The 20,392-nt window shown below is 48.7% G+C and overlaps 1 protein-coding gene across 1 annotated transcript in view; it reads left to right on the top strand.

The window, feature by feature from the left end:
* The first annotated feature begins 593 nt into the window (after positions 1–593).
* The window catches only part of NOL6 (nucleolar protein 6), a 33,398-nt gene continuing 13,599 nt past the window's right edge, over positions 594–20,392 (top strand). Inside the window, exons 1-23 of the mRNA XM_015848278.3 lie at positions 594–687; positions 771–1,001; positions 2,210–2,326; positions 2,510–2,689; positions 3,319–3,487; positions 4,256–4,390; positions 4,534–4,697; positions 5,195–5,315; positions 5,608–5,666; positions 5,808–5,909; positions 6,325–6,440; positions 6,811–6,988; positions 7,338–7,460; positions 7,908–8,056; positions 8,801–8,876; positions 13,130–13,270; positions 13,567–13,684; positions 13,898–14,052; positions 14,296–14,459; positions 14,883–15,035; positions 16,315–16,412; positions 17,596–17,720; positions 17,863–17,952. Coding sequence (XP_015703764.2) covers positions 682–687; positions 771–1,001; positions 2,210–2,326; positions 2,510–2,689; positions 3,319–3,487; positions 4,256–4,390; positions 4,534–4,697; positions 5,195–5,315; positions 5,608–5,666; positions 5,808–5,909; positions 6,325–6,440; positions 6,811–6,988; positions 7,338–7,460; positions 7,908–8,056; positions 8,801–8,876; positions 13,130–13,270; positions 13,567–13,684; positions 13,898–14,052; positions 14,296–14,459; positions 14,883–15,035; positions 16,315–16,412; positions 17,596–17,720; positions 17,863–17,952 — 2,970 coding nt within the window. The 5' untranslated portion in view covers positions 594–681. The remainder of the gene's footprint in view (positions 688–770; positions 1,002–2,209; positions 2,327–2,509; positions 2,690–3,318; positions 3,488–4,255; positions 4,391–4,533; positions 4,698–5,194; positions 5,316–5,607; positions 5,667–5,807; positions 5,910–6,324; positions 6,441–6,810; positions 6,989–7,337; positions 7,461–7,907; positions 8,057–8,800; positions 8,877–13,129; positions 13,271–13,566; positions 13,685–13,897; positions 14,053–14,295; positions 14,460–14,882; positions 15,036–16,314; positions 16,413–17,595; positions 17,721–17,862; positions 17,953–20,392) is intronic.

Below are 20,392 nucleotides of genomic sequence, written 5' to 3' on the forward strand. Positions count from 1 at the left end.
TATGTAAGTGTGTACGTGTAGATATGTACAGCATGCACACGGGGCAGTGTGTGTATGTAATGTGTACGTGTAGATATGTACAGCATGCACACGGGGCAGTGTGTGTGTATGTAATGTGTATGTGTAGATATGTAGAGCATGCACACAGGGCAGTGTGTGTGTGTATGTAATGTGTACGTGTGTAAGTGTGTACGTGTAGATATGTACAGCATACACATGGGGCAGTGTGTGTGTATGTAATGTGTATGTGTAGATATGTACAGCATGCACACAGGGCAGTGTGTGTGCCTGCAGGAGGAAGCTGCCTGGGGCTGGCAAACTGAAGGGCAAACTGAGCATCAGCCGCCTGCCATGTCCCACTGCTGAGCGGCCATGGCTCAGAGCGCCCCTTCATCACCCGACATTAGGGGGCGCTGCCGCAAAGCACTCAGTTCCCTTCACGACATGCCGCAAAGCACTCCGTTCCCTTCACGACATGCCGTAAAGCACTCCGCTCCCCGCACGACATGCCGCAAAGTGACAGAAGGCTCCACCCAATCAATATCGGCCGCCCCGTGGGCGGGATGAGGAGCGTTGCGCAGCCAATCGGAAGCGTTGCGCTGCGGAGTGGGAGCCAATGGGAGCGCGGCGTGGCGCCGCTGTTGGGGCGGGTGTTGCTGCACGCGGCTGAAGCGGGCGGCCATGGCGGTATGGGTGGCTGTAGGGGTCGGGGTGGCTGTGGGGTCGGTCCGGGATCGGACGGTCTGAGTGATGCTGGTTTCTCTTCACAGGGCTTTAAGGAGCCGGCAGAGGCGGCGGAGGCCGAGGAGGTGGAGCAGGGCCCACACACCCCAGTGCGCGGCGCTGCGCGGGGTAAGAAGAGGAAAGCGGCGGCCCCGGCCCCAGCGCTGCAGGCGGTGAAGCTGAGCCGGGCCGAGCTGTACAAACCTCCGACCAGCGAGGAGCTGAACCGGCTGAAGGAGACCGAGGACCTGTTCCACTCCAGCCTGCTCCGGCTGCAGGTCAGACACACGCGTGTGCCCGCAGCGCGGCACGGGGTGTCACACAGAATGACCCGGGTTGGAAGGGACCTCAAGGATCGTGTAGTTCCAACCCCCTGCCTGGCAGGGCCACCAAACATACACATAATGGGTGTGGGTGTTGTGTGAGAAGCAGCACCCGGCTGCAGCCAGGCCCTTGAGCCCTCTCGATCAGGCCTCTCTCCAGCCAGGGCTGTTCTGTTGCTTATTGGGGAAGTAACGTCACCAGGTGCAGCTGAATGTCACAGACATAATCTTTCATGTTCTGGGAACACAGGTAGTCTGTGTTAGGAGCAAGACTTGGACAGGCTGAGAGTTGAGTGGAGAGGAACCTGATGAGGTTCAGCAGGGCCATCACCTGGTGAGGAGAAACCACATGCATCAGTACAGGTTGGGGCTGACCTGCTGGAGAGGAGCTCTGCAGAGAAGGAACCTGGGTGTCCTGATGGACAACAGGTAGACCATGAGCCAGCAGCGTGCTCTTGTGGACAAAAAGGCCTGTGATATCGTGGGTGTGTTAAAAGATGCATGGCCAGCAGGGTTCTTCTCTCCCTCTTCTCTGTCCTGGTGAGTACTGTGTCTTGTATGGGCTCCCCAGTTCAGGAAAGAGGGAGAACTTAGAGAGTCCAGAAGACAGACATGGGGATAATGAGGGGCTTGGAGTATCTCTCTTATAAGGAAAGGCTGAGAGACCTGGAGCTTTTCAGGCTGGAGAAGAAGTCTCAAAGGGCAATCTCATAAATGCTTTCAGATTTCTATGGGTGGGTGTCTGGTGGAGAAGACCAAGTCCTGTCAGGTGTTGCCCAGTGACTGGACAATGGGCACTGGGTACAAGCTGGAAGAGAGGAAGTTTCATTCAAAAATGTGAGAAAACTCTACAGTGAGGGTGGCAGAGAAGTGGAACAGAATGCCCTGAGATGTCATGGAGTCACTGACTCAGGAGATAATGAAAACCCATCTGGATCCTCACTTGTGCATCTTACTTTAGGGAACCTGCTTTAACATGGGGTTGGACTTGATGTTCTCCAGAGGTCTGTTCCAACCCTTTGTGCTTTTGTGAGATAACTGAATACTTCACTGCTCATCTGCCATGTTTTTGCTTTGCTCATTATCAGTGCCAGAAGCCAAGGTGAATGGCAGGTGCAGTTTCAGTGTCGCAGCTCTCTTTAATTTTCCCCTTTCCCTTGTAGATTGAAGAACTTTTAAAGGAGGTGACACTGAAGGAGACAAAGAAGAAGAAGATCGATGCTTTCCTCCATGAAATTAACAACTTGTTGAGTGCCATCCCAGAGTCTCCAGAAACTGATGTAGGTGCTAGAGGGATGGAGGAGGCACTGCTGGTGACTGGGCCTTTCCCCTCCTCCTTTGGAGGGAGGAGGTGAATGCTCCATCACCTGGGTGCGGGTGTTGCCAGCACCCAGCTGTGTCATTTGAGTTGCTGGTCTGTGTTGTTGGTGACGCTTACAGCATTTCATCTGTCCTATTCTCAGATCACTGACCAGACTTGGCTTCCCAATGGTGTGAAGGTGCCATTCCTGCAAGTGCCTTTCAATGTGAAGGGGAAGTTCCACTTCCTTCCCCCAGATGAGCTGAGCGTGGTGGGCAGCTACCTGCTGGGCACCTGCATTAAGCCGGAGATCAATGTGGATGTGGCGGTGACCATGCCACGGGTGAGTCTGGGTGTGAAGGTTCCTAAGCAGCTTGGTGCCTACCTGAGTCCCGTCCCTTCCCTTTCCCTGTGGTCCTTGCCCTGTGTCTCGATTTGTGAGTAATGTTAAAGTGTCTGAATACCCAGAATGTCATCTTTCCTGAGAAGCTGGCAATGCAATCTCAGTACTTGTGCTAGATCTAAAGCTTTCAACTGCTTTGATTTTAGCTCCTTACAGTCTTCATTCTTTCTGCTTCAACTGAAACTTCCATGCTGCTGGTGATGTTGGATGCAGTTTGACTTCGTACTGCACTGCACTTTGGCCCTACTCCCAAGTCTGTGTTAAAAGGAGAGGAGTGTTTGTAGGCTGTTAGCAGAGTTCTATCTTCTTGCTGTCTATTCTTGTTCTAACAGCATTTCATATATCATAATGTCCTGCTAAGTTACATGGCTCCGATCTGTGATTCTAGAGCGTGTTGAGCTGTCAGCAAGGTAGTGTTCCTGACTGACTTGGGACTCTCTGTGCCTGTAGATGCATGTCTGAGACAGGGCTCTGTGGGGCTATGGAAAGTTGTGAGTGCTATAGTGCCTTAGGCTTAATCAGGCTCCAGGGGCAGGAAAGGTTTGATTCCCTTTTCCATCTCTTTGCAGGAGATCTTACAGGACAAAGACAACCTGAACCAGCGCTACCACCGCAAGAGAGCTTTGTATCTGGCCCACATTGCCCACCATTTAGCAAAGGAGAATATCTTTGGCAGCGTTAAGTTTGCCTACATGAACAGCAACCATCTCAAGCCCATTCTGCTCCTGAGGCCACAAGGTAGTGCTTGTCTCTCACCCCAGTTGATTGTAATCTGGTACTGGCATTGCCTGTGTAGAATAGTGGTCTTGCACTGTGTAACAGGCTTCTTGATGATGGGTCACTTTGGGATTGTCCTTGCAATTGGTATTAATTTTTGGAGCTTTGATGCTTTTGGTTCTATTCTCTTTTTACTCATGTGCAAGTTTAAAGGTTTCTTTTGCTCATACAGTTCCTGAGCTGTTTTTTCAGCCTGGCTGTACTCCCAGCCTTGCTGGCTGGACCACCCTTTGGGAACTATATGAAGTAAAGCAGACAGAAACATGGCTGTGTCTAGCACTGTTCTTCTTGTCCCTTTTTCTCATTCCTTGTTCACTGCTATCCTATTGCATTCACAAGACTGTTATATATAGTCTGGCACTTTTCTGAGATGATGTGAAGTGCATTGACTACTAAGTGTTGTTTGTGTTTTCTGTATACCCAAAGAGAGAACAGGTTTGGATCTGGGTCAGGCAATGGTATGGCAAGGTCACTGCAGGCGAGAGGGTCCTGGGGGAGTGCATGTGTACCTGACTGGTCAGCAGGGATGGATGACTGCACTTAAACAATGGATTATTGTTGGCTTTGGGATGTGGTCATTCTGCTCCGAGTTGATTTCTATTACTGCTGAGCTTCATTGGGAAGAAGATTTGTTGTTTTCCAGCTGGGGCCTGCTTCCTTTTCTTAAGTTGTAGCCTCTGGGTCTCTGTCATCTCTTCCTCCCACGTATCTGCCACTTAATGCTTACAGGCAAGGATGAAAAGCTGGTTACTGTTCGACTTCATGCCTGTCCTGCCCCAGATTTCTTCAAGCCAAGCCGCTTTTATCCTAGCAAGAACAATGTCCGGACAGCCTGGTTCATGGAGCAGAGCACACCCAAAGAAGGTAGGGCTTGGGGCTGGGGGAGCATGAGACTGCTCATTTCAGCTGCAGCCTGTAGAGAGTGCTGGGAGTTGTGTTCACTGCAGTCCTTTCCTTTGAATGGGAGGTTTGTGTTTGGGTCAGCATGCTGTTATCTCCTTGCACAGGAGCTCCTGAGCCTGCTACCCCACACTACAACAACTCCATTCTCTGTGACACGGTGCTGCTGTCCCACCTGCACTTCTTGTCTGGCGTGTCCACTGACTTTCCAGGCATGAAGGATGGCCTGGCGCTTCTCAAAGTGTGGCTGAACCAGAGGCAGCTCAGCAAGGTGAGTTCCCTTTCAGGAGACTGGGCAGGCTTTGCCCAGTAAATGTGCCTCCTGCGTGTTCTGTCTTCCTAATGGTGGAAAGCTGATAGTTTGGCTATAGTGGGTGATGGTGGTGTTCTCTCATTGGAGCTAAGTTAGTTTTCAGGTAGCTCCGTCCTGCCCTGTGTGTTGTGATGGGTCTGTGTGAACCAGCAGCTCATGCTTTGTTGAGATCCTGGAAGTGATGTAGTGTTTTGGCTTTCTTTTTTTGGTTAGGGGTGGGATGGTGGGAAAGGAGTCAGGGGACTTGTTCCATTTCTTGGCATACTGAAATGTTGCCTTTGTGCAGGGGGATCCACATCTCTGCTTGTTGTACAAGACTTCTCCACCACATCTTCTGGGCTGGGGCTCTGGGGCTGCTTTGCTGAAAATGAGAGGCCAGGAGCAGCTGTCTGGGCTGGGCTCTGCAGCTTGTGGTGTTTCTGAGCTCTTGCTGACTCAGCTGTTTGCCTTCACAGGGCTTCGGATGCTTCAGTGGCTTTTTGGCCTCCATGCTTGTTGCCTACCTGGTGGTGAAACGCAAGATTGTCAAGGTGATGAGTGGGTACCAGGTGCTGAGAAATGTCCTGCAGTTCCTAGGTGAGTTTCCAGGGGCCTTTCTGCATAATGGGAGGCTAGTGTCATTAGAGTCTGTATGATGCCTGAACAGGGTGGAGGATGGGGAAGATTGTTTTTTCTCCCTCTTTAGGTAGAACAGACAGGAGTGGGATGGGTAGATGCTATCTCCTGTGGTGGAGATCAGCATCACATTCCAGCGCTGTTTAATGCTACTGAGTCAACTGTAGTTATAGATGGTAAATGATTGTACCACCCTGACCTGTGCAGGAGAAATAAATAGCAGCGTGACTTGCTGTTTCCTCTTTTTCTCCAGCTACCACTGACCTGAGTGTGACAGGGATCAGCCTTGCAAAGGACACAGATACCTGCCTGGTGAGTAGCTGTCTAACTGTATGTGTTTGGCTGTGCAGTCAGTACTTCTGTGACAAGCACATGTTCGCTGTGGGGATGTGGTGGCATGGTGGTGCTTTGGTACCTATGCTTTAGCAATAAGAAGAAAATCTGTTGTTTTAGCCTGCACTGGCCGACTTCCACCATGCATTTGAAGTGGTCTTTGTGGATCCCTCTGGACTGGTGAACCTCTGTGCGGATATGACAGCCAGCAAATATCACCAGGTACTGATGGTTTACAAGAACATATTAAGATGTTAACATCTCTCCATAGCTCTAAGACTTAGAAGTAAATTTTAAGTCTTGGATTTGCAGCTTACCTATTTTGCTTGAATGGTGGAGGAGAATTATTCTGTGTGGGTGCCTTTGGATGAAGTTGAGTGTCTGTTTAGCAGAAATAATTGTTTCAGAGCCGAAAAAAATGTACCTTGTTGGTAGAGATATTAATGAGCAGCTGTTTGGACAGCAGCATGTATGCTGGTCACTTGACAGCATGCTAAGGATAGAGGCTCTCTTGATTCAGAGTCTGCTGGTGACCACAGAGCTGAGGTGAACATAGTTTATGGGAGAGCACTGGTAACTGCTGTTGGAATGATTTGCTTACCTCCTCACCCTATGTGCTGTTGCTCTCTTTGCTCAGGTTCAGTTTGAAGCCAAATGCTCCATGGAAATTCTGGATGACAGAATGGTGGATGGCTTCCAGGCACTGCTCATGACCTCAAAGCCCATGCTTAGAACCTTTGACCATGTCTTCCAGTGAGTTTCCTCATGTTTGTGTGGTGCTGAGGGAGCCTCTTTGGAGAGGAGTGGGCTACTTCTTGTTTCCAGCCAAGGTGGACTCAGACCTGTCTGATGGGAGATAGCCCTGCTAGCTCTTGGGTGGATAATGGTATCTCTTGTATTTGGCCCTTCCATTTTTATTGCCAAGATACTTTTCCGAGAAATAGGGTGACAGTGTTTCATCCTGGGATTCCAAAGTTCCTTGTTCCCTTCTTGTAGCTCCCATCCTGGGCAGGGATCCTCTTCTCCTCACTTCACTCATCTTCTAGGGCCTCACTGTCTCAGGAGGGATTTGTTGGAGGTGTCAGAGGGACAGAGTTAACTGGCTTCTCTCCTCCTCCTGCAGCCTTAAACATGTCTCCAAACTGCAAAGTGCCTGCAAGAAGATGAAGCTGCTGAATGAGCTGATGGATCGGGGTGGGAACTATGTGGCTGCAGCTCTTCCCTTCATTGTCTCACTGCTGACCCGTGGGCTGGCCAAAAGAGCACTGCTTGTGGCTCACTCCCTGCCCCAGACCCCTGAGGTAACACAGTGGGCAGTGACACGGCACCCTTTGCTGCCTGTGAGGTCTTTTATATATGCTGTGGCACTGCTGGATGCTGGGGCGGGAATCTTGGGTCACGGGGGAGAAAATGGACTTTTGTGGTGGACACAGGGACTGGAGCCCTTGACTTTGGTATAGAGTACTGCTGGGAAACCAGGTCTAGGCAGAAGTCCTGTCCCAGCAGTGCTGCAGGGTGAAAAGAATTGGCTTTCTTGTCAGGAAGATGTGTTAAATATGGTCTCTATATGTCCTCTGTAGCAGAAGGCATCTGTCTTGTCAGCTGCTACTGCAATGATTTCGTATTTCATCGTATTCTGTTTCTTTTCAGTGGCCAATTGATACTGAACCCCCCAAACACAAGGATATCGGATCTCTGATGTTTGGGATCCTGTTTGTCCCTGAGTTTGCTGCTAGCACACTAGAGAAGGGACCACAGGCTGATCGCCCTGAGGTGAGTGTAGCTTTCTGTGTGTGGAGTGGGATGGCAGTAGATGGAGGAGACTCGTGGCTTTTGGGATGTCATGTGTGTTTTTGAGTGCTTGCTTTGGGTGAACCATTGTAGGTCAAGGATGAGGAGACTGAGCTGATAGTACTCTAATGATCTGAGAGGTATCAGAGGAGAGCAGTGAGGAGTGAGGAGGCTTTTTACTGTGAAATGGATGATAATTAGGAAGGGATGGGGCATGGATGAAACAGTGGGAGGCCCCCAGAGCTGATCTTTTGTTCCACCCATCCTGACACTTCCTTTTGGTTAAGGGAGTTAAAGGGCTGGAGCATACCAGGTGCCCTGCTATAGCTATGAGTAGCTGCAGGGGTTGTTGGCAGTCACAGGGGTACTTTTGTCAGCCCCTGTTGTGACTTATGCTCCTGGCCTGTCTTGGCCAATGTCTTCCACCAGGCCACAGATTTCCGGACTTTCTGGGGGGAGAAGTCTGAGCTGCGACGATTCCAGGATGGCACTATCTGCGAGGCTGTGGTGTGGGAGGCCAGCACCAGCCATCAGAAACGTCTCATTCCTGAGCAGATTGTCAGGCACCTATTGAAGCTGTAAGTAATGCTGAGCAGCAGCAGAGGCTGAGAAGCTTGTGGCTGTATATGAGTTCACTGTTGTGCTCCTTGGCTCGTGCCAAGGTAACCCCACTGACAGATTTGCGCTTTGGGGAAAGTTGTAGGTCATCTCAGATTTGTGAAGTGTGGAATTCATTTCAGTATTGTGGTCTTGATACTGCTAGCTGTTTTCTAGGAGGTGGTAGTGAGAATAGGCGCTTAGTGCAGTAGCTGCTACTTGCAATATGATAAGGGGAAGGTGGAAGCAATGTTCTTGCCTTAAATGCCAAGGGGCTGTTGGGACATTTATTGTTGGCAGTGCTGGGAAGAGACTCCATTTTAACCCTAGGACATTTCCTGAAGTAATCTGAGACCCTGTAATGGTAAACAAGGTTGGATCTCCCAAGACCCTACCTGTGTAAGCTTAGACTTGTCAAAAGTGGGACGATCTTGCACATTAAAAAGAGGTGACCTAGGCCTCTTATCCCAGCTCGAGGGGGAGTTCTGCAAGGAAAGGCTGTATTGTCAAGCTTTGGCTTTGGGCCCTGTGAAGCTGCACGAGTTGTGCTGCTTTCAGGGGATAAATTGAGAATGCGAAGAACTCAGAGATATTAATCTCCTCACCATGACTTTCCTGTACTGAGGGATTTCTTAGCTTGGGCTGTCACCTGTCTCTGCAGCCAGTGCAGGGTGGGTGGATTGGCAGGCCCTAGCTCTAATGCTCAGTTGTTTCCCTTCACATAGCCATGCGGACATTCCTGAATCATCCATCTGCTACACAGGAGCGCTGCTGGAGTCTGTGATCAAGAATGGGAAGAAGGTACAGTTGCTCACCAAATAGGGCTGTTGGTTTCTCGGGTGAGGGAGATAATCTGAGAAGAGCTGTAGAGAGCTTTGCTTTGTGGACCAGGCACAGATAGGGAAGTTTTGAGGTGGTAGTGAGAGTAAGGCACTCAGACAGGCAGGGCAGTAGATATTCAAAGTCTTTTCTGCTAACTGGAGATATAGCCGCTGAAGTACCCTGGCTCTGGCAAGCATCCTCTGCAAGCTTTAGGAATTGAGCTCCATGATCCTTATGGGTCTTTTCCAACTTGGGCTATTCTGTGATTCTAAGCATTCCTCTGGCTTTCCAATTCTGCTTGTGTTTGATATATCCACATAATCTATGGTTACATCATGGTCCTCCTGTGATCCTCTGGCTGCACCTCATCATATTTTGCATCCTTCAGGGCACTGGCTGGTTGCTGCTATGTTTTCATCTTGCAAGTTCACCTGGGAAACCCAGGAGGAGGGTATTTCCTGTCACCGTGCAAAGTACTTGGTCATGCAGTTTGAAGTTTGCAGATGACACCAAGTTGGGAGGTGGTGTTGATCTGCCTGAGGGTAGGGAGGCCCTTCAGAGGGATCTGGATAGGCTGCATCACTGGGCTGAGGTGAGTGTGATGAGGTTCAACAAGGCCAAGTGCTGGGTCCTGCACTTTGGCCACAATAACCCCATGCAGCGCTATAGGCTTGGGGCTGAGTGGCTGGATGACTGTGAAGAGGAAAGGGACCTGGGGGTGTTGGTCGATTCTCATCTGAACACCAGCTGACAGTGTGCCCAGGTGGCCAAGAGGGCCAGTGCCATCCTGGCCTGCATTAGAAACAGTGTGACCAGCAGGAGCATAGAGGTGATCATCCCCTTGTACTCAGCTCTGGTGAGGCCGCATCTTGAGTACTGTGTTCAGTTTTGGGCCCCTCACTACAAGAAAGACATTGAGGCCCTGGAACGTGTCCAGAGAAGGGCAACAAAACTGGTGAGGGGTCTGGAGCACAGGGCTTATGAGGAGCAGCTGAAGGAGCTGGGATTGCTTAGTCTGGAGAAGAGGAGGCTCAGGGGAGACCTCATAGAATCATAGAATCAGAATTACTCAGGTTGGAAATGACCTGGAAAGATCATAAGTCCAACCACAGCCTAACCATAGTACCCTAACTCTAACAACCCTCTGCTAAATCATATCAGGACTAGGAGAAATGGTTTTAAGTTAAAAGAGGGAAGATTTAGGTTGGATGTTAGGGGGAAGTTCTTCACTAGGAGAGTCGTTGGGCCCTGGAACAGGCTGCCCAGTGAGGTTGTGGATGCCCCGTCCTTGGAGGCGTTCAAGACCAGGTTGGACGGGGCCCTGGGCAACCTGATCTAGTAAAGGTGTATGTTTGGTGGCCCTGCCAGGCAGGGGGTTGGAACTACATGATCCTTGAGGTCCCTTCCAACCCGGGTCATTCTGTGATCTCTGAGCACTGCATCCAAACTGCTCTTAAACACACACGTTATGTTTTAGTCAGTTAAAAATAAAAAAGTCCAAGTCATGAATTTTTAAGCACCAGTAGAAAAACATACAGGTCAGATGAATTCACTGTATAAGGCACAAACTCCCCTTAAGCGGATAACTTCAAGAAAACAGTTGACTGCCACATAGTTTCCATAATACTCAAAATACAATTATGTAGTTTAAGCAATCTTTGAGCTCCCCATTTCTTTTTTTTTTTTTTTTTTTTTTTGCTTATTCTCATCCTTTGTAAAGCACACAATGTGATTTGATTACTTCAGTACAGTTCTTTAATGCAATGGAACAGAACGCGGTGACGCTACTCTAAAATAAGTAGCCATAACACTCTGCGACACTGAAGAGATAATTAGCACAAGTACATTAGAGACAGATTTGAAATTATCATGTACTAAAAATTAGGGAAAATAAACAATTGATTACTGAGCTTCTAAATACTTGAGAAGTATTACAGAATCATTGAAAAGTTAGAAGGGTTGATTTCAGAGAAGTTTTCCCCTATCCAATTTTCATAAAGGATTTTATGCTTTCAGTGCACTTGAATAAAGTACTTATTTAGGATAATACACAACACATCAGTTGTTCCTTCATTGCTGCCTGCTTAAGGAAAGGACAGCAGGTAAACTGTAACAAAAGAACAGTTAAAATACCCTAGGAGAGCTTCTTCACTGAATACAATAACTGTGTCAGATTAGTTGATGTATAGGCAAACACAGAAGGACTCCATACATGAAGTCCAAAGACTTCCTGAATTGGCTTAATAAATAATGAACATAGGCTGGAAAAGCTTGTATGAAAGCTCAGTAGAAAAATAAGATCAACACATGAAATTCCAGAATAGCATGGGATCTTTCATAAAAGCCTTTAACAGGTTACATTTCTAATGCCCAAATTCCTGCAGATCAATTTCAACAGCCTCTCACAGACAAAGCAGCTGGCTTTTCCTTGCCATGTTTCCCATATTCAGATCAAAAAAGCAAAGGCAACATACTCATTGCACTCTACAACTTCCAGAAGGGAGGTTGTGATGAGGAGGGGTTTGGCCTCTTCTCCCAGGCAACAAAAAAACCCAAAGAAATGGCCGCAAGTTGTAATAGAGGAGGTTTAGATTAGACATACAGGAAAACTTTTTTCTCTCAGAGAGTGGTCAGGCACTGGAATGGCTGCACAGGGAGGTGGTGGAGTCGCCATCCTTGGCAGTGTTCGAAAGGCGTCTGGATAGGGAGCTAGGAGATACGGTTTATAGCCATGGTTGCAATGGTTATAGAAGGATGGTTGGACTAAATGATCTTGTAGGTCCTTTCCAACCCTGTGATTCAATGATTCTATGTATGCCTAGTGTTGCCTAGTGCTGCTGGTGAATGTGCACTTGAAACAAAGAAATGTCACTTCGAAACAGAGAAAATACACCTTGTAGGCTAGGAAATGTCCACATCTGTACTTCTGCTCTTCAAGGTGTGAACTTAAAGTCTGGAGATGATGTGTAAGTACTTTAGCTCTACTTTACTGATGTTTGGTAAAAGCCGGGGCTTTTATCTGGTTGTTGAAGGGAAGAGGAAATGGGTTCCTTTCATCTTTGTAATAGTACAGAGTAGCAAATGCGATTGATGAGTCTTCTGTACCAGAACCATTATTAAATCCAGCTTGGTGATGTGAAATAAACTTCACTTGCAGTCTTGGCAGAGCCATGTGTCAGTTTTTTGGATGAGATGGCAGTTTGTATTGACTGTGTGATAATGCAGTAAGATCTGTGTGCGTTTTCTCGCTGTAAACTAGCCTGGGATAAGCAGGGTTGACAAATCCCATAGTGAGAAGGGATGCTTGCCTGAAAGGTGTTCAGGAGTCTGATTATAACCAGTCCTTCAGGAACAAAGCAGAAATGTATTCCTGTTTATGCTGACTGTCGGTGGGTCTTATTGTCTTTGCTTTTCTCATTTTCATGTACAGGCAGTCTAGGGAGCTTTTGGTCATAGGGTATGTTTGAGGGGAGATGGATAGTGCAGTCAGCTCTAGAAATAGGCAGTCTCTCACAGCAAGGGGTTGTCATCTGTGGTGCACCCCGCAGAGGGTGCTGCTGCTCTGCTGTAAAGCCTGGGGAAGCCAAATGCGTATGTATCCATTCAGTCGTATCTGAGCAGAGCTGTTTCACACTAGTGATGTTTCCTCCTCTTTTAGGCCTTTCTGATGTTCTTCAGGATGGTAGAAGCAGCAAAGACAGCAGCAGTTTTCCCTTCAGCGCTTCTTGTATACTCTCTTGAGGGTTCCTGAGATGCTCTGGGTATTTTCTGGCTTTGGTTCTGCCATGCTTTACAGCTCTGCCTTTTCTAAGGATGTAGTCAGAGTAGTGTTCTGTTAACTGCTGCCTATGGTTGTGATGCAGCAACCAAACAGGAGGCAGCAATAGAACTCTTAAGTAGTGTGTGATCTCTTTATCCCCAAATCACTTCAGTCTTCTCCCTTTCTAGGGAGAAAACTCACGTTGCTGCTTTAGTATCTTGCACAAGAAATTGTTTCATTTTCCTTTTGAAATGCGTCTTGTATGCCTGCAACTGCTACCAGACAAGATTATCCATTGGGTTTCCTCTCCCCTTTGCCTCCCTGTTCTGCTGAGTGCACTGTCCAGGAGCTGCTGGGGGTGCAGTCCCAGTTCCTCAGAACTTGGCTGTAATGCCACCCCATGAGTAATGCGAGGTGAGTGCCTGTGCCACATGAGTAAAAGTAAAAGCAAAGTTTCCCTTTATGTCTGCAGGCATTAGGGACGGGTGAGGAGGACATGGTCAGTGTTGTCTGCTCCTATGATGACCTGAGCCGCAAGCTATGGAACCTGGAGGGGCTGCCACTAACAGTGACAGCTGTACAAGGTGTCCACCCGGCCCTTCGGTACACGGATGTACGTATGCCTGGGCATGGCACACAGATGGGATAGCCTGTAGGGAACTGGGGGGATACTCTGATTCTGAGTCTTGGATTGAGGGGGGGAATAGAGGGAATTATTCATTATTTTGTGCTTATTGGGAGTGCTTGGGGTGATGCAGCTCTTTCCTGTCCAGCCTGTGGGGCTGACTGTGCTTAAGTTGCCAAGCCCTTCATATGGAAGCTTTGCAGGACGTTTAGGGGTGATGCTGTGTGGTGCTACTGGGTTTGTGCTATGTGTTTTCGGTTGCCCTGATGACTGCTTTCTCACAGGTCTTCCCTCCTATTCCAATGAAGCCAATTTACTCATTCCATAAGCAAGACAAGACCAGGAACTTGCTGCTTCCTTCAGAGGAGAAGCCCTGTCCTGCTTATATAACCCCTTTGAAAAGTGAGTGTGGAGAGAGATGTGAACAGAAGATGATTTGGTGGGGGGAAACAGAGGGAAGTGGTGTTGCTGAGTTTTGTGTTTGTGTGCTGTGGGCAGGACCAAATCCCCAGCTCATCCTGCATTCCTGCCATAACCTCTAGTCCCAGCCACCCAAATCCAGCGCCCCACTTCTACATGAGCCTCACTGGTTTCCTGTTGTCTTTTTGCATCCAGTCATATGCCACATGGAAGGCAGTGGCCAGTGGCCACAGGACAAAGATGCCATCAAGCGCATCAAGGCAGCTTTCCACCTCCAGCTGGCTGAGCTTCTCCAGCAGCAGCACCAGTTGATCTGCAGACCTGCAGTCACCCACACTGACATATACAAGGTAGGGGAGTTGGTGGAGACTTACTTTATATCCATGGGTGATCTGTAGAGGAGATAGGCAGGGGGTTATGGTGGTAGTCATGGTGAACTAAAACTGGATGTGGTTGCTTGGCTTATTAGTTGGTAGCACTGAAATATTGCTGTGTTGCTGGGATGCTTCTGTTGTTTTCTTGGGGTGCAGCATAAAACAACAGTCTGGTTGTAGTAGCACCAAGGCTGACTTCACCACCTGTCTTCACCTCAGGATGGCTATGTTTTCCGTCTCCAAGTGGCCTATCATCGTGAGCCTCTAATCTTGAAGGAAGTAGTCACTCCAGAAGGGATGCTGAAGTACCAGGACACAGAGGAGTCTCAGCGGCTGGAGCTCGAGACATTGCATCAGCCCTATCTAACCAGCTCACTGCATGGGTAGGCAAGGCGGGGAGTCTGGGCTGCAGGGTACAGCCAGGAGCTGTATAGAGTGGAAGTGCTCTTGCATGGTGGAAGGCAGTGATGGGGAGAGAAGCTTACTATGGAAGTAGTTCTTCAACCCTCTGTGCAAGCTAGTGGAAGGGGAGAGGGGAAGTGGCTGTCTCTTTTGTGACGTGGAAGGCCGCTGGCATGGGAAATCAAGTACCAAAGAGTGGTATGGTTAAAGGGAAGCATGTAGCAGCATTTCCCCTTTATTATTCCAGAATCATAACACCCACAGAGTACTTCATGCTTGTGGTGCTGGACTCATGTTCCTAACAGTGATTTATTTCTCTTTTCTCTCCTGAATGCAAAGAGGGTGTCTGGGGTCCTGGGATGCATCTATTGAACAGTCATGGGTACTTGTCTGCCTTCTTACAGACTCCAGCAGCAGCATCCTGTCTTTGGCAGCACTTGCCGGCTGGCCAAGCGCTGGATCAGTGCCCAGCTCCTGAGTGACAGCATCTCTGAGGAGTGTGTGGACTTGCTTGTGGCATTTCTCTTCCTCCAACCAGCCCCCTTCACGCCACCCAGGTGAGGATGAGGTGTCAGAGAGGAATAATGGACACTGAGTGCCTTTTTCTTTCATGATGTGATGCTGCCAGGCAGGTGGTGCTGGAAGGACATGGAGCAGTGAATTGTGAGCCAGTGCTGCCAGAATGAGTACAGGAGAAAAATACTTGGTGCTGTGGGGATATACTTCCCTGTGTGCGAGGGGAAGGCAGATTAGGATGGGAGCAAGCATCCTTGTGGGCTCTGGGTGCTTTCTGTTTTCTTGAGGACTGGTGGGGCTCCCTGTCCTAGGGGTGACTGCTGGGAGAACCAGGGGTGAATGCTCTGTTGTGGCAAGCAGACTGTTGGCCTTCATTGATTCCCTGGGAAGCAGTGCTCATGGCTGCAGCTTGTGTTTGTACTGGGAAGAACTCCCAAGGGAAAGGCAGAAGGTCAGCCACTGAAAGGTGAAGAGAGCAGCGTGTTGAGAAATAATCCCCTTGGGGCCTATTGCTTGCTGTCCTCTGGCAGGTGGAATGTTAAAGCATCAAGTTAGGCTGCTTCTGTGCTTTGTGTGGAGGCAAAAGGTTATGTTAACCTGTGCTAGAGATTTGTTTTCCTTCCTGAATTAGCAACATGTCAGGAAAGCTTTCCTGTGTCCTAAAATACACTGCTAGCAAGAACCCCACCTTCCCAGATCCCTTGCTTTGTGAGTGAATTGGGTTGCAGGAAGGCAGGTGTGAGGGCTTGCCCAGCATCATTTGGATCTGTACTGGAGATGGGACAAGCCCTGTCTCTAGTTTAACCTTGCTTCATTCCTGAGATCTTGGGTTTTGGGATATACAAGGGACTAATTGTAGGATGGTTTGGGTTGGAAGGGACCTTTAATGTCTAGTTCCAGCTCCTCTGCTATAGGCAGGGGCACCTCCCTCTAGACTAGGTTGCTCAAGGCCCCATCCTGCCTGGCCTTGTGTGCCTCCAGGGTGGGTGCATTCACAGCCTCTCTGGACAGCCTATTCCAGTGTCTCACCAGCCTGACAGTAAAGAATTTCTTTCTAATATCTAGTCTAAACCTACCATCTTCCAGTTTAAGCCATTTAGCATGGGCTATGGGAGAACAAGGGAAAGAACTCTCACTTATGTCCTGGTGAAGGGGTAAGTGCCCTGTACTCCTGGGCTTTCCCCATTCACTTTGTAAATCCCTTCAGGGGCTGTCTGTGGTTTAGGCAGTGCTAAGACACTCTTGAACCCTGTTCCAGAAGGGGGTGTCAAGTTAGGAGAAACCTAAAGTGCTGGTGTTGAACTGTATGTCTTGCCTTAGTTCTCCACAGGTCGGGTTTCTGCGCTTCCTCAACCTGCTGGCAACCCATGACTGGAGAAATAGCCCGCTCATCGTCAACCTGAATGCTGGCCTCACAGGTAAGCAGGAAGCACACAGGCCACAGCTGTAGGAGGGCCACAGTGTGAGGGTCTTGTGTCCTTTGGTCAGCACTGTTTCCAGGGCTCTTGAATATGTAGGGCTTTACAGCCTCTAGATAAGGCAAGAAGACTGTACATTCCTTCCCTCTTATCTTGCTGTGTATAACTTGGCTTTGGGGTTTGTGTGTGTTTTTTTCATTTTTTAATAGGTTCTTTCTTCCCTGTCCCCATATATCTGCCTATGAAGAGCTGAATTTTGGTTATAATGCTCTGCCATTTCTGTTCTTGCTGAGATCTGAGATGAGACTGGGCGGTGTTGAATGCAGTTGTGTCTCTAAAGTCTTCCACTCACCTATAGCCAGCATTTTGGCCTGAGGCTTTGTCCTGATTGTTTGAGGCCAAATATTTTGTTGTGTGGGAGGAGCCAGTCACCTTTGGGCTGCTGGTGGAGCAGCTGGGCTCTTAAACAAGAAAGTCTGAAGCCTCCTTCTGTCTTGGTTCCTGAGCAGCACGCATCATAGGGTCTGTCACCAGTCCCCAACTGTGAAACAGAAGATTATTTAGGGAACCAACTATTTCATTAGATTGCAGCCTGAGTTCCCAGCTCATCCTAGTCCCAGTGACTGCACCCATGTGAAAGTGCCTAGATGAGCTCAGAGCAAAGATCAGTGAGTTTTGCATCCTGTTTCCACAGTTCTTTATTAGCAAACGCAGAGTGAAATGCAAGAGCAGGGAATCAGAATTGCAGAGGTTGGAAGGGACCATGAGATCATTGAGTCCTAACCTGCTGCTAGAGCAGGTATCCTACATGAGTTTGCAGTTAGACATCCAGACAGGGTCTGGAATAACTCCACAGAAGGACATTCCACAGCCTCTCTGGGCGATCTTTTGCAGTACCTTTACTGTAAAGAATTTCTACTGCACTTGCAGCATTTTCTGGTATCGTTGCTTTACTGTAGAGATAAATCCTTCAACATTTGGTGGGTGCCACTAGCTTCTTTCCTAGCAAATCCAGGAGTCAGTCTTTGCCCCAGCATCATCCAGCTTCACATGGCCACACCAGCAGAGCAGTGCTAAGGCCATGCTTCAGCCAAGGCTCGGTGGGAATAGGCAAGAGGTAGTTCTGCTGCTGGTCTTGCCACCTCTCAGTGGAGCATCTCACCCATCTGCCTGCCCTCTCTAGATGCTGACTGCACAGAGATCAAGAACAAGTTTGTGGCTGCTCGCTCTCGCCTTCCTGTCATGTTCATCGCCACCCCTAAAGACAAGTGGAATTCAATATGGACCCAGGAGCGACCCTCTGCACAGGTGAGCTGGGGCCCTCTGTCTGTGCACTGGGGGCTTTTCTATATTCCCAATGCTGGTGAGTCCACCCAGCCCAGTGGCTAAGTGGGATTCCTGCCATATCCAAGGAGTCATGAGTTTCACCCTCCAACTTTTTCCCCCACAGATCTTGCAGCGCCTTCTTGTTTTGGCCTCGGAGTCTGTCCGGGCCCTGGAGGAGCAGCTCATGGACCCACTCAGCAGTCAGGATGTGAAGGTAATCCCTTGGGCCACAGTGTGAGGGCTTCCAGGTTCTGGCAAAGCAGACTGGGAGAGGAGCTGGTCATGGGGGAGTTCCATCTATCCAGAGAAGCTGGAGGCTGCCCAACCAGTCCTGACCCCATGTGCAGTCATGTGTGCACAGCCTGAGCTCCAAAACTTCTGCTTAGTTGCAATTTTGTAAATCCTTTCTCTCTTCACATCTCCTGCAGTGGAATAAGATTTCATCCTGGCTCCCTGCTTGTCCTGTGACTTTGCAGAGCATCAGAAGCTTCTCCCCAGCCTTTCTAGTTTAATCTGTACTAACCTCAGCGGCAAATGCTGCTACAGAACTTCTGATGGCATTTAGTTTTGTGTGACCTGATTGTTGTCTTAACAGTGAGCAAAAGAATTGAAATTAATTTGGTCTGCACTTTTGCAATGAAGCAGCTTCAGTTAGAAACTTGTGAGAGGAATGTGGAGTTTTTTTTACCTGTTTCCTCCAGCCTCCTTTAACCTTTTTCAAACAGGCTGTTTACCTAAACTGGTTTAAAAAGAAAGATGCTTTAAATACGTGACTGAGAAGTGAGGGCTCAACTCTGTATGTTCCCCTGTGTACCTGAGCCACGGTCCTTCAGCCGAATTAAAATCCAAGTTGTTGCATCTTTGCTGCATGGAGAGCAAGTTGAAATGTGGAAATCAGGTTTCTTTCCTTGTCTCTCAAGACCATGAGCAAAATCCTCAGGTCTCTGTTGGTGTCCTCTTCTGTTAAACAAGAGCATCATTTCTTTCTGTGCCCATGCGACAGGTGCTTTATTTCTGTGGTTTTATTCCGATTTGTAGTGTGGTTGCTTTCAGTGCTGGCTTTGTAGCCTGTCTCATGACCAGGTCACTGACCTCAGAAGTCACTGGGACTGGGATGCTGGTTTTAGTGTACCAGGCTTCTCCATAAAACACATGTTCTGAGACACCTAACTCCTACATTAAGATCTGCAGCATACAATGCATAGTGTTTGTCAAAACAGTATTTTTCAGTGCAGCAACCAGCTTAGCACTGTGAGAGCCTTTAATTTTGCATGGGGCTGCTTGTAAAGCCAAGAGCAGTGTGGCTGAGCAGAGATCTGGGCTGGTGGATCTGATGTTGAAGGGCTGCTGTGCCAGGCGCTGCTGTTTTTGGCAGCGCTGTTCATGTTTAATAGTGGCTTGTGCTGTCCAAGAGCTGTGAATGGCTGTGATTGTTGGACCTCCTCTCCCGGGTGCTGATACTGTTGCAGTTGGCATTTTCTTCTGAGGAGGATGAGAATAGTACGAGGAAGGTCTATGCAGGTAGGAGGAGGAGACTCTGACATGTAGCAGTGCTTGGTGTTGCATCCTCCTCTCTTCCACATGTATTCTTTTCTTATAACTCCTGCCATACACTTGGGCGCTGAGAAGCCTTTTCAATTGAACCTGATGTTTCTCAGGGGGGATGAGGGTATTTTGGCATGGAGGGGTGAGGATAGAGGCAGGGTACACATTCATTCCTTGCATCCAAGATGTGTGCTGCTTTCTAGTGAAGAGCTACATGGAGCAAGGTGATTGCCTGGGCACTGCATACGGATTTTGCACCTTCCCTTAACCAAGTAACCACTACATCCCCTTCTGTTGGGAGGCCATTGTGGGATAGAGGAAGAGGAAGATGATAACAGGCAGAATAGCCGGTAACTACTCTTCCTTTCTGATTCATGGCCAGACAAATTCCAGATTGAAAAGGATCCAGGATGTTGTGTTATGGGGTGGTTATTGTCTGCCCTTGGTGTGAATTTGCAGCTACCTGCACTTGGCTCCTAGGCAAGGTGGTGATAGGGTCTTCTTGTGCTCCTGGATAGTTGGGTAGAAGGGCCTCGATTTGCAGTCAGTCCGTCCTGTGGGAGACACCTTGTATTTAGGCTGAAGACTGAGTCTCAGTACAAGGCCTCAAGAAAGGTCAGGGCCGAGGTCACAGGGGTGGGTTGTGGCCCCAGTAGTGATGTTTCCCGCAATAATTAAAATAGGAAGCACCAGAGAGGGGCCTTACGTTCACCCATATGCTGCTTTCCGCTGAGATTTGCCTGGATCCTCCCATTGCTTCACTTTGTCATCTGTAATTAGCATTATGGCTACCTGTAATACTTTGACCACCCTTGTGTATCATTATGGGCTCTGGATATCTATTTTAGTCCTGATCCTAGGGCTGGGGTGGGTTTCTTGGAGCAGCCCCTTGGGGGGAAGCTTTGTACTAGTAGCTTTCTGTTCCTTGCATTGTTACTTACTGCTGAAGGAAACAAACCTACTGGCTCCTGATGCCTTTTTGAGGGATGAATTTACCTGCAACACTCCCTGTACTTTAGAAAATGGATGTATGAGTGATGTTAGCGAGGGAAGAAAAGAGGTTTTGGACTTGCTGGTAGGTGGACATATCCAGTGTAGTGTTTCCTGTT

The sequence above is a fragment of the Coturnix japonica genome, chromosome Z, assembly GCF_054131305.1.
Source record: "Coturnix japonica strain WE chromosome Z, WE-NBRP24, whole genome shotgun sequence".
Lineage (NCBI taxonomy): Eukaryota > Metazoa > Chordata > Aves > Galliformes > Phasianidae > Coturnix > Coturnix japonica.